Source organism: Canis lupus, chromosome 29 (genome assembly GCF_003254725.2).
Source record: "Canis lupus dingo isolate Sandy chromosome 29, ASM325472v2, whole genome shotgun sequence".
Classification (NCBI taxonomy): domain Eukaryota; kingdom Metazoa; phylum Chordata; class Mammalia; order Carnivora; family Canidae; genus Canis; species Canis lupus.
In genome coordinates this window covers 17,987,928-18,002,049 of record NC_064271.1, presented here as the reverse complement: position 1 = coordinate 18,002,049, position 14,122 = coordinate 17,987,928, and the positions used below count along the sequence as shown (strand labels likewise).

The 14,122-nt window shown below is 42.1% G+C and overlaps 1 protein-coding gene across 1 annotated transcript in view; it reads right to left on the bottom strand.

Moving 5' to 3' along the window:
• C29H8orf34 (chromosome 29 C8orf34 homolog) overlaps positions 1 to 13,145 on the bottom strand; it is a 382,763-nt gene extending 369,618 nt beyond the window's left edge. Inside the window, 3 exon segments of the mRNA XM_035708243.2 lie at positions 12,010 to 12,077; positions 12,080 to 12,342; positions 12,460 to 13,145. Coding sequence (XP_035564136.2) covers positions 12,010 to 12,077; positions 12,080 to 12,342; positions 12,460 to 13,145 — 1,017 coding nt within the window.
• Positions 13,146 to 14,122: the final 977 nt, after the last annotated feature.

Genomic DNA, 14,122 nt, shown 5'->3' with positions numbered 1-14,122 from the left:
AAGGTGCTGTTCCCATGAGCACTCCCCAATTAACCCTCTGCATGTATATCTCCACCCCAGCATCTGTCCCCCAGGATACCTAGTCTAAGATATTGTAGAAAAGGGACAAAATACTCAGTGTAGACAGAATACCAAGCAAATACTTGGCATTACATGTAGTAGGGGGAATTGGACAAATGAGCCTGGCTCACACTGAAAGCAGTATGGTTAAATAGATTTTGGAGGATGCCGAATGCCACCCTACTTTGGAATTCATCCCATAATTCAGTGCTCCAAAACTGTTCCATCTTTGATGGCCCAGGACGGTGAATCCAACCTCCTGGATGTCTGGACACAGAGTTAAAAGTGACAAAGTGTAAGCATGAACATTCCCTAAAGTTTGATTACCTCCAAACTTTACATGAACCTCGCATTTTGCCCACAGTTACCAGCATTTGTCAAAATGAATGCATACTCTTGTTTAAGCATGGCCATAATGAGTGGAGAAATAGAGTGTGTGCATATGTGTGTGCAGTGTGTGTTCACAATTCTCAATGTTTTTTCAGTTCTTTAAAGAGGGTTTAAAAAAAAGGGAGGATGGGTAAAAATGATAGTTGGGTTATATTTGAAAATGTTGACTCACTCCTGCCTTCCTCAGTACCATTTCTACCCACCTGATGCTCATTTCCTTGCTACCTGTTCCTAGCCTGTCATAACCATCATTTCTGATCTGTCTACTCAATGAGGGGTTTTCCTCTCAGCCTTTCCCAAGAGGCCCCATTAAGGTTTTAGTTGATAAGAAATTCAGTACTAATATGCAAATACAATATGCATGTGGGAGTCAGTACGGGCCTCAAGAAGACAAAATCATCTAAAATAAATAACAATACTAAAAGCAATAGCGCAGTAACATGAAGAGCTTAGAAAACCAGAATGGAAAAAAAAAAGAAAAAGAAAAGAAAACCAGAATGGCTATGGGAGCAAAAATAGCCCCTCTACTCAGTACTTCATATAAAAGCTATATACCCCATTCCTATCTTTTTGCATATGTTACATAGTTAGAATAATGTCAGACATTATTATAATCTAGAATTCACCTTTTCTACATTTTTAATGGATCCATAAGATCTCATCTAGAGCAAAGTTTATTTAACCTTTTAAGAAAATGTTTAGTCAGAAGAATAAGAATAAATAGCTAATTGTAGGAAATGGGCTACCGTGCATTGTAGAAATAGGTCAAAGAACAAGGTTGACAAAGTCCCTTTCCTTGTGGAGGTTTAATTAAGAAAGGGAGCCCAACACTAAACAAATAAATGAGAAAATGCCACACTTGATGAGTGCTGTAGCGGAATAAAACAAGGTGGCATGGTAGAGTTTGATGGGAAACTGTCGAATCTGAGTGGTCTATGAGGGCCTCTCTGACAATACATTTAAACCTGAGATCTGCACAGCAAGAGGAGCTGGCCATGTGAGGCATGTGAGAGAAAACTTTTAAGCAGAGAAAACAGATCATGCAAAAGTCCCAAGTCTCAAAGCTTGCCTTTCAGGCAGCTTCGTCTCTGCTACTCATAAGGCTAACCCTGGGAGATATTGTCCTGCAAATATATTCTCACTAGACAATCCAGAATGAGCCAAACATTTTTAGAAAGAAAAACAGCTATCATGTGTAACAACAGGAAACAGAGGATTCAAATATATCCTATGATGTGCCTAAATTATTTGGACCAAGAGTAAGTCATTTTACTATTTATAGAACATATTCATCCTTATGTCAGAAAGAAGTTAAAGTATTTTCCAAAGAAGTATAAATTATGATCAAATGGCATAAATAAAAAGTGGAAGGAAAAAGATAAACAAGTAGACAATGTGGGGAAAAGAATGAAGGCATAAATGCTCATGACAAAGGCATTTTCATATACTATTGGTGGGAATGTAAGTTGGAGAGAGGTGAAATAGATAAAAGAAATTAATAATACACTTATCTTCAGGAGTCCTGAGAAATGCATAAAATTGCTGAATCATTACACTGTACATCTGAAACTCATGTAATGCTGTAGGTTAATTATACCTCAAAAAAGGAAAAAAAATGTTCATGATCATGGTCTGCATTCTGGCTACCACTAGGTATGAATCTTCCAGAAAGAAGGGGGTTTCTTATCATTGTGAGAAGTATACTCTTGATCCTCCTCACATATTTCACCCATCCCCACCCACCCACATACCCTCTGGTTTGTTCTCCATAGTTGGGTGTACTTTTCAGCTTGTCTCTTTTTTCTTTGTTTTGTTTCTTAAATTCTATATATGAATGAAATCATATGGTATTTGTCTTTCTCTTTTTTTTTAAAGATTTTATTTTTATTTGTTTATTCATGAGAGACACAGAGAGAGAGAGGGAGAGAGAAAGAGGCAGAGACACAGGCAGAGGGAGAAGCAGGCTCCATGCAGGGAGCCTGACATGGGACTCGATCCCAGGTCTCCAGGATCAGGCCCTGGGCTGAAGGCAGCGCTAAACTGCTGAGCCACCCAGGCTGCCCTATTTGTCTTTCTCTGATTGACTTATTTAATTTGGCATAATGCCCTCTAGATCCATCCATGCTGTTGCAAATGGCAAGATTTCATTCTTTTTATGGCTAAGTAATATTCCTGTGTGTGTGTGTGCGCGCGCGCATCACATCTGCTTTTATCCATTCATCTATCAATGGACTGTGAGGGCTAATTCCATAATTTGGCTACTACAAATCACATCAAACATAGGGGTGCATATATCCTTTCAAATTAGTATTTTTATATTCTTTGGATAAACAGCCAGTAGAACTACTAGATCATTTGAGATAGTTTTATTTTTAATTTTTTGAGGAACTTCTATACTGTCTTCTACAGTGGCTGTACCAGCTTACATTCCCACCAACAGTGCATGAGGGTTCCTTTTTCTTAGCATCTTCATCAACACTTACTTGTTGTGTTTTTTATTTTAGCCATTCTGACGGAGGTAAGGTTCATACACCATCTTTGACATTATAGAACTGAACAATAGTTCTCATACAAGGATGCTGCCTAATGCAATGAACATGCCCCTCCATCATAACCTTTAAAAGATGACAAAACTGTATTTTCATGGTCTGATTCTTATAAGTCTCAATAAAAGTTTCTTAAATCCCTCCTCTGCATAGCTCAGTGAAAGTAATTCAATAGTGGGTTACCCTATGCTGAATGGGGACCCAAGTCACTGTTCAACTAACTTTATCAAAACCATGTTTGCTGGGCAGCCAAGGTGGCTCTATGGTTTAGCGCTGCCTTCAGCCCAGGGCTTGATCCTGGAGACTGGGGATCGAGTCCCACATCGGGCTCCCTGCATGGAGCCTGCTTCTCCCTCTGCCTGTGTCTCTTCACTCCCCCCCACCCCCACCGCACCGTGCTCTCTCTCTCTGTGTCTCTCATGAATAAATAAAATCTTAAAAAAAAAAAAACATGTTTGCTAATAACCTGAGAACTTAGTGTACATGACCTTCTTGAATTATTCACTAATTATTTCTCAAAATTGAACTATTGATAAACCTAGCGACACTGATCTCTGTTCTGGATTCCCTATCAATCCAAGGACTGTGGCAGTGGATGTTGCCTCAACGTCTTAACTGAATTTAAAGAAAGGGTTCAATTTAAAATAATTCTGTGAAATCTAGAACTTTAAGCTTCCACAAAGTAGAATATTTGTCATCTGTATACTTTAAGAGTGTTATTTTTCAAATCATTGCTATAACACTAAGAAGGAAGATAATAAAAAATGATTCAATAAATATTTTCAGTCAGAATAGAATAATGTTCTGCATTTAATAAACTGTAGCTGGTTTTAATTACCATTTTATATAATGCTAAGATGATTATTATACATTGTAAACAAAAAATACAACTGAAAAAAATGAAATAACTAAAACAATACCAGGTCCTCTGGAGAGAATTCATAGGAGTAAAATAGCATTAAAATAAAAATAATATCTCAAAAACATACAGCTACAATAAATCTTTTTTTAAAAAGATATTATTTATTTATTCATGAGAGGTACAGAGAGAGAGGCAGAGACATAGGCAAAGGGAGAACCAGGCTCCTTGTAGGGAGCTGGATGCCAGACTGAATCCCCAGACCCCAGGATCATGCCCTAAGCTGAAGGTAGACACTCAACCGCTGAGCCACCCAGGCATCCTTACAATAAATCTTATACAATAAGTTCACTTCATACAAATAGATATATTATTTCAATGTACAGACAAATCAAATGTATTCTCAATTCAATATAGCTAGTCACTTTCAATTTAGATCATGTTCAAAAAAATGCAGAAATAGCAGGAGTTAGACACTCCTTTATGCTCCAGGCTACACTTCAAAAAGAAAAGTTCTCTTTTTTATGTTAAAGGAACAACTTACAACCTAAAACTATCAGGGTGTTTCATGTAGAACATTATCCAAAAATCAGATCACTTAGATATTTTTAATAATTCATGTTTATATATCTTACTGTTGCTACGAACTTCCAGGAACAAAAACAACAGAAACTACTCTATTTAACATATTTACTTTCTACCTTATTTAATTTACATACTTTCGGGATCCCTGGGTGGCGCAGCGGTTTAGCGCCTGCCTTTGGCCCAGGGCGCGATCCTGGAGATCCGGGATCGAGTCCCACGTCGGGCTCCTGGTGCATGGAGCCTGCTTCTCCCTCTGCCTGTGTCTCTGCCTCTCTCTCTCTCTCTCTCTCTCTGTGACTATCATAAATAAATAAAAATTAAAAAAAAATTTACATACTTGATTCTATGGCAAATTTCTTGAAAACCAATCAATAAATCTGAATTTCAAATATTAATTTCTTACTTCTATTTGTATAATGATGGACTGTATTGATGAACATGAAAATGGACCAAGCATATAAACAGAAAACCACGGTGGGCTTTAGTAAAATTACCAGAATATGATAGTTGAGAGTGTCCCAAGTATAATCAGTCTTTTCTAAGTACTTAGGAGTTTATTTATATTTCTCAGTACATAATACATCACCCAATAAATATGTACCAAATGAATGTAAATGATGTTCCAAACATCATGTACCAAAAGATTTAATAGCTTTTGAAAAGATAACAAAGTCATAATGAATTCTCAAGAAAGTGAAATCTCCTATAAACTGCTGAGAAATTCTCAGACTTCTAGTGGCAAGTGATTATTCATAACCAAACCACACTTTCCAAATCTGATAGGTTGGTCCTGATCTTTTTTATTCATAAAGGTATTTGACAATTATTCAGTAGAACACCTATTATGTACCAAACATTTGATAGGCATGAAGATATAAGCAGTTAAAAAGTTGACAAAATATCTTCCTATAAGAAGCTTATATTCTAGTGGGATAAACAGAGTATAAACTGAAATCAAAGGAATAAATCCAACAAAATAATATCCAATGACAATAAGGGTTACAAAAAAAAATCACACTACAGAGAATAGCAGAAGAGGCTGGATCTATTTGTGCTATTTTAGTTGAGGCTAATCCAGGTTTCCTCTCTGAGACAACACTTATTCAAGATTGTTTTCTAATTACATATAATGTCTCCAAATTTAGCCAAAGTATACTTTTGTGATAGAGCCAACAAGCAAGACTTGCCCCCACTGCTGAACAAAGAACACACATACACACACACACACACATTTTGCCTGGCCAAATGTTATTTTCCTTTCTACCTGTGCCACAATTCTTCAGAGATACCAGAACTACAACCTAAAAAAGCAGATGCACATTTTGAATTAGTTCTAATTTCAGGATACTAGAAGGCCATCCTCCAAAAGCAACTCTCCACACAGTCTGTCACTGAGTTATCAATATTAATACAAAAGAGAAGTAGTAGCATCTAATGTGATGGCAGCCAAAACTTACTGGGTGTATATTAGGTGCCAGGCACTGGAATGGGTTCTTTAGTCTCTATTTTACTTCATATATTCCTCATAAAGTCCCTCTTAGGTATTATTTTGCAGATGAGGACACTGATGTTCACAGAGATCAAATAAAGTGCTCTAGGTCAAGCAGACAATAAATGACTGCTAAGCTTGAATTATCTCCAAAGATCACCTACTTCATCCTATATAACTGTGTCATTCAACTTCATGCAAATGCACTTGAGGGGTGTTCTGCAGTTGTTGCATAGAGTGGCCTACAAATGTCGACCAGATCCTGTTGGTTGATGTGTAGTTGAGGTCCTCTTTAGTATTCCTGATTTGCTGTAGAGTGTTTCTTCCAATTGTCAAGAGAAGAGTTTTAAATTCTCTAACTGTGGTTGTGGATTTGTCTATTTCTCTGCTTAAGTCTACCAGTTTCTGCCTCACTCTGCAGCTCTGTTGTTCAATGCATGAACACTTAAGACTGCTATTTTTCTTGGTGGGTTGACTCTTATATTACTATATAATGACAGTTCCTATCTCTGGTAATTTTCTATCCTCTGAAGTCTACTTTATCTGGTCTTAAAATAGCCACTCCTCTTCTCTTTTGACATTTGCATATTTTTTCTATTCTTTTACTTTTAGCCTGCTTATATCTTTGTATTTTAAATCAGTTTCTTAGATACAGTATATGCTTGGGTCATGTTTTTAAGTCCACTCGGACAATCTCTGTGTTTTTTTTTTTAATCTCTGTGTTTTAATTGGTATATTTAGGCCATTTGCATTTAATTTAATTATTGGCATATTAGGGCTAAAGTCGGCCATGTTATTTTTTGTTTTCTGTTCTTTGTTTTTCTTCTTCTTATTCCTGTGAGTTATTTGAAAATTTTTTATAACTCCATTTTAAATTACTACAGTTTGTGGGACACCTGGGTGGCTCAGTCGGTTAAGCATCTGCCTTTGGCTCAAATCATGATCTTAGGGTCCTCCTTAAGCTCAGGTCATGATCTCAGGGTCCTAGGATCAAGCTCCTATGTCAGGCTTCCTGCTGTAGGGAGTCTGCTTCTCCCTCTCTCTCTGCTTCTCCTCCCACTCATGTTCTCTCTCTCTAATAAATAAATGAAATCTTTTGAAAAATCGATTAAATTACTAGAGTGCTTTAAAAAGATTTTATTTATTCATTTGAGATACAGAGCACGAACACAGGGGCAGAGGGAAAAGGAGAAGCAGACCCCCTGCCAAGTAGGGAGCTAGAAGCAGGACTCGATCCTGGGACCCCAGGACCATGACCTGAGCTGAAGGCAGATGCTTAACTGACTGAACCACCCAGGTGCCCCACATTACTAGCATTTTTGAGGGCATCATTTCATATAGCCTTTTTAGAGGTTGCTTTAGGTATGACATTTTATATATGAAACTTATCAATGAGTATTTTTGTTTTACCAATATAAGTGAACGATAGAAACCTTACCTCCTTTGCTCCCCTTTACTCTCTCTTGCTTAAAATACAACTGTCTTAAATACTTCCTTTACAGAATCACGTCTGATTCTGTTATAATTTTTGCTTCAAGCATCAAACATAATTTAGAAAACTTGAAAAGAAAAATGTATTATATTTAGTCATATTTTTGCTCTTTCCATGTTCTAAAGGTTCCAAATGTTCTAAAATTTTTTCTTTTCTAATTTTCTCTCTTTTTAGAGAACTTCCATTACCGATACTTTTAGGGTAGACCGGCTGGTGACAAAATCTTGATTTCTCCTTCATTTCTTTTTTATTTTCCTTTTTTTTTTTTTTTTTAGTTTCAGAGGTAGAATTGGTGATTCAGTTGCATATAACACTCAGTGCCCATTACATCAAGCAGCCTCCTTAATGCCCATCACCCAGTTACCCCATTCCCTTACCCACGTGCCCTCCAGCCACCATCAGTTTGTTTCCTAGAGTTCAGCATCTCCTATGGTGCAGCAATGTCCACAATGTCAAAATATGATTTCCCCTTCATTTCTAAAGGATATTTTCTCTGAGTACAGAACTCTAGGCTCTTTGTTTCAGCACCCAAAAAATGCTGTACCACCTCCCCCTGACATCCACAGGTTTGATGAGAATCTGCTGTCATTCAAATTGTTTTTCCTGTATAGGTGTGATATTTTTCTCTTGTTGGTTTCAAGATATATTTTGTCGTTCCCCCCCCGCCCCCACACACACACACCCAGAAGTTTAGTTATAATGTATATTGGCATGGAATTCATGGCAGTAGCAGCCTCATTACCACTCAGCAGCGTAGAAAGTCCTGACTCTTTTCCAGGCCTCCTCTTACATGACCCCAGTGAGGAGGGAGAAGAATGTCTCACTGCTAGGGATGAGAGAAGTCAGGCTTCCTACATAGTCTCCACAGACACTGGTCTCACATAGGGGTAAAGATGGGGCCACAATGTAAATGTAAATGAAAACCACAATGAGAGATCACACAAATCTATTAGAATGGCTATCATTACAAAGACAGATGATACCAAGTTTTGGTGAGAATGTGGAACAACTGGAACTCTCATACAATTTTCATAGGAATGTAAAATTGTACATACACTTTTCAAAACTAATGGCTAATGTCCTAAAAAGTTAAACATATGCCTATTATATGATCCAGCCAATCTATTCCAGGTTTTTACCCAAGAAAAACAAAAGCATACATCCATACAGAATACTACTCAGTAATTAAAAGATATAAATTATTGATACATGACACAACATAGATTATTATAAAATAATTATGTTGAGTGAAAGAAGATGTGCCCCCCAAAAGTACATAGTGTATGATCTCATTTATACAAAACTCTAGAAAAGGAAAACTGTTCCATAGTGACAGAAAGACCACCTGGGGAGGTGGTGGTAGTAAAGAAAGGTACAAAGGAGGAATTACAAAGAATGGGGCAGTCTAGACAACAGGAAGGAGGGAGGGCATATGAGGAGCATGTCCTAACTGAGTCCTTCCAGGGAATTCCAAACAACATTTCCACTACTTGATTATAGCCTCTATGCCACTTGACTAAGTGCAAATTCATAATAAAGAAACTCTATTGTAAAGAAGGAGAAATAGTCTCTCTGCCTCAGTACCCTTCCTGGTGTTCCAGCACTCTTGTGCATTTGGGTTCTTTTTTAATATTTTTGTTGATATTCCAATAAAATTTTGGAAGAAGAAGAGGAAAATGCATAGGCTTAGTTGACCAGAATTGTAAATGTTCTTTACTGAGAATTATAGTTTGTTACTTTCTGGTTTTCATGTATAAACTACTAATACAATTCTTAACTAAATTCACATAATTTGATGTTTAATAAAAAACCCATGGGTGAACTATTTGTTAAATACTTATTTCCTAGATTTTTTTAGTTTTGAAATAACTGTAAATTTACAGGAAAAGTATAAGAATAGCACAGATAACTCCATACACCCTTCACCTAGAGACCCCATTCAGTTTTGGAGAACTTTATATGTGCTGCAAAATACTGTACTTTGGTGAAAACCAAACCATTTCACATCTTGCCAATTAATTAAGAAGTTACATGTGGAAATCTATATTAAATAGGATTACAGTTCTAATTTATTGAAGTGATGTCAAGCATTCCTTATAGATTGATGCCTAGGCTATTTGCTACTAACCTGTCTTGAATAAGCCAATGAGAATATTAAAAGTATTCCATCTTACAAAAATTTCAAAGAGTTTGTGGAATATACGTCATTATTACTTTATTCACCTTACATCTTTATATTACTTAATTAAAATATCATTACTTAAGACCCTAATGCAATGATTTCTAAGCATGGTTTTATAATGTGTCAAAGCATGTCAAATCATATTTGAAGGCAACATAAGTTTATGCTCTTAAGTCACCTGTAAACAAGATTTATTTTCATCTAAAGGAGTTTAGAAATACAATATTGTGTACAGTTTTGGTAGAAGTTAGCTATTTTCTCCCTTCAATTATTTGAAGTGCAAATAAACCCTCAAAAATTAACCACTCATCACTGCAATCTAAGCTGATGGGGACGTAGGTAATATATCGCCCCCCAAAAATCCATAAGATACACAGCATACAATTTTATCATTGTTTCATTTGGGGGGAAGAGGTCTTATGATTTCATGAGACAATTCTGTCATCATTTAAAATTCATCAGTGCAGCGGCATCCGGGTGGCTCAGTTGGTTAAGCGTCTGCCTTCAGCTCAGGTCATGATCCCAGCCTGGGGTGGGGGGTGGGGGGATGGCGCCCCCCCATCAGGCTCTCTGCTCAGCAAGGAGTCAGCTTCTCCCTCTCCCTGTGCCTCTCCTCCCTGCTCACGTGCTCTCTCTCTCTCACTCTCTCTCAAATAAACAAAATCTTTTTAAAAACATCATCAGCACAAAACTATCTAATGAGCTAGTTTAAAAAAAAATGAGCACCTGATAAAAATCAAATTGGATTTTATTTCCCAATCACGTAGAAAGTTTACATATATTTCAAACTCCATTATTATCACTTGGAGAGAGTCTCAGGAATCTTAAAATGCCAATAAATCTATTAAAAACAATTCACATGTTCTCCCTGGTAAATTGTACTTTATATTCTAGGGGAGTGGAGACCCTATAAAAGTATTTCTTTTATGTTTGTTTTGACACAATACACTGTGTCACAAAGGGTTATTATGATTCTGCTTTTAATAGACTTATGTAGAGTCTCTAATCATTAGACTCAAGAAAAACAATCTGGTCGCTCCAGCAATTCTTTTGCTTTCATATATGGACTTCCTTTACTAACACTTTTGGCAGAAACAAGAATCAAGACGTGCCTTATAGGACTTTATGACTCTCTACAACGAGTTTCAGTTGAAACAATGGCCGTGTCTGTCGAGATAGAACAATATTAACTTAAAGTTGGGCAGCAGAAAAACTTGAGATCTTGCAAATCTCAGTTACCTGAAACCCATCCTTCCCTATCGGATCACATCCCTGTCTGCCTCTCCCTTTTTTCTGCTAAGATATTATTTCACTTTATTTATTTATTTCTTTTTTCCTCTCTGCAGTTAACTCTCTTCTCATCAATACTAGGGAAACGGCTCCATTCTCTAGCTCTTCCCTCTGTGCGTGCCAGCCTTATTCGGACACCGCAGACACGTAACCCCCCAATAATGACCACAACTGGGTTTTTTTTTGGGGGGGGGGGTCTTGACCCCTCCCTGCCCGATCGTCTCCTCTCAGTGCCCAGCTGGGCCATCGAATGGGGACGGGCCGTGGGCTTCCCTCCCCGCGGCACCGGCATCTGCCCGGCGCCCTGGCTGCCCGCGGGACGCTTCGCCAGCGCCCGGTTCGGGCTCCTGTTCTTTTTCTCCTGTGCTCCCGCTCTTCCTTTCTGCTACTGTATTTCTGTCATCAGTTCTTTGATGGCGAGACAACAGCTCAGAGCTACACGTCTCCACTCGTAAATACGTGTCTGCTTCTCCTGAACCTCTCTCCGCCCCCTTCTCCCCCTAACACATGTAGGGTCTGCAATGCAAGGGGCTCTCCTTCCATCCAGGGATCCATGTCGGCGTCTCAGGGTGACAATTTCATTCAACGCGCCAGCACCCCCCGAAGCCTGCTCCTTACCAGTTTCCGTTTTCCCCCAGTTAACCACATCGTTTCCCATTGCCAAGCACCTCTTCCACCTTTCTGGGTTTCTAGTACTGCCCATATTAAAAAAAAAAAAAAAAAAAAAAAAATTCCAGCATGCAGTATAGTGCAGATCGCAGGAGGAAAGTGTGCGTGTGCGAGACAGTCCGAGAGTGTGCATCTGTCCGTCTCGGCCGCTCTGGGTCCTGTGCAGGAGGCTGCGGGGTGCAGGACAGTGCGACCGCTCCAACTTGCCCTGCCCGACTCCCGCCTCAGGTGGACCGTCTCCGGCTCACCTGTCCGCGCCCAGGTAACCCGCGAGGCGCCCGCCCGGCCGCGTCCCCGGACACCTGGCCCGGCCGGAGCGAACGCCCAAGCCCTGGCGCCGCGCGGCCGCCTCCTCCCGCGCCTCCGTCCACTGTTCCTCCTCCGTCCGGGTGTTCGGGACCGTCTCCCGCGCACACAGACGGGACCGCCTCCTCCACAGCGCCCTACCTCAAACAGGGGACCGATCCTGTTCTTCTCCAGGTAAGCCTGGATCCGGGATTGCTGGTGAGACGCCATGGAGAGACGGACGGGGCCGCGGAGAGTGCGGGAGAGGCGCGCGGCCGTGCGGCTCGGCCGGGGGACAGCCCTCCTGCTCCCCTGGGGCCGGGGCCGGGGCCGGGACAGGCGCTCCGGAGCCTCGGCTCCCCCGGGCCGCGCGCGTGGGCTGCACCCGGGGAGCGGCGAGCGCGTGGGGCGCCGAGAGCCGCCAACTCAGCCAACTCCGAGGCGAGCGAGAACTCCTTCGCCGCGTTCCGCTCCCCGCGCCCACCTCCGCCGCTCCTGCAGCGCGCGGCGCCGGGGGGAATCCTAGGCGGAGGCTCCAGGCTCCGCGCGCCCCCGGGCGGCAGCAGCGGGAGCCGGAGCCGGAGCCGGAGCCGGAGCCGGGAGGCGGGAGGCGGGAGGCGGGAGGCGGGCGCGGCTCGGCGCGGCTCGGCGCGGCTCGGCGCGGCGCGGGGGGCGCCCTCGGGCGGCGGGGGCCGCGGGGCTCGAACTCGCCGCGAGCGTGCGTGTGCCTGCGTGTGTGGCCGCGCGCCCGCCCGCGAGCGTCCCCTCCCGGCAGCGCGGGCCTCTCCGCGGGCCGCGCCCGCCCTGCCCGCCCGCGCTCCCCGGCGACGGCGCCGCCCGAAGCCAATGGTGAAGGTGCTTCTTTCAGAGTGCTCCGAGGTCTGGAGCGTGTTGGCTCCGCGGGGCAGCTCCAGAGGCGGCTCGGAAGGGGTCGCGCCCCCCGGCCGCGGGGCGTCTGGCCTGGGCACCTCGCGCTCTGCCTGCACGGCTGGGGCTCGAGAGCGCGCGCGGGAGGAGGCGGGTGGGCCTGCGGGCTGGGCGCCAAGATGAAGCCGCCCTCCCGTCGGTGTCTGGCGCGGCCTGGAGCCAGTCCAGGAGCCAGGGGCTGGGGCCCCAGCCGAAGGCTCCCCAGCGTGCGGGCACCCAAGCCTGGGAGCCACCCTGCAGCTCCTGACCGGGAGAAGGGATAGCAGCGAGCCGGCCCTCCCTTCTGATTTTGAATTCCTGATCCACGGAGGGTTTTGTGGATTACAATCCACAGGTAATGATGCTTGGATGTCTATAGCTACACCCCACATACTCCTCTGTTCCACTCAGATAGTCCTCCAGGCGCTTGATGAGATCCTCAGGTTTAGCCCATACCTTGCTTACTATTCAGGGACCCTTTCCTAGTCGAGGATCAACAGACTGCACAGGTTTCTTCACAGAGTTATCTTGAGGGCTACATGGAGGTCTCCAAAGACGATTTCCGTAGCTCCCAACCGTGATGTGCTACCAAAATAAAGATTTGTGTTGGAGAATATGAAGGTTTAGAATGAAGGGAATAGTTGTACCTAAAGCCTACTGCAACAGTATCGATTTATTTTTCTTTCTGTGTCCTGGATTTCTGTAATTCATAATTTCTTTGTTGGTATTGATGTTTTTTTCTCTTCTGGATGACTGCCTAAACAGATCTACCTATATGGAAACATGCAATAGTTAAGAATGGAATATTCCAGAAAGTACTGTTCATTCCATCTAATAATTCATGTAAGAAATCTGCCAGAGTACCTAATAGCTTAACCATCACCGATACTTGAATTACACATGGTTTGGAGTGAAACAATCCCCCGGTTATTACTTTTACAATCAGACTTGAGAGATCTGCCCAGAGGGAGTTAACTGAATAGCAGTGAAGTGCCTAGTATTGTCGTGTTTTCCATAATGGATCATAAGTATGCCTACTTATAATTTTCAAAATATATTTAGGAGAAATTAAATATACATAGTGCATATCCACATTTTTATTTGCCAGAAGGTATTGTATGGAGCCATCTAAGACCCCCTAAAAAGTCAAGTACTTTTGATACCACATCGTGCTGGAGAATCAAAGTTCTTCCAAAAGACACAAGGAAGATGTGTCTTTAAATTGGACAAATAGGGACACCTGGGTGGCTCAGGGGTTTGGTGCCTGCCTGTGGCCCAGGGCGTGATCCTGGAGTCCCAGGGTCGAGTCCCGCATCCAGCTCCCTGCGTGGAGACTTGCTTCTCCCTCTGCCTATGTTTCTGCCTCTCT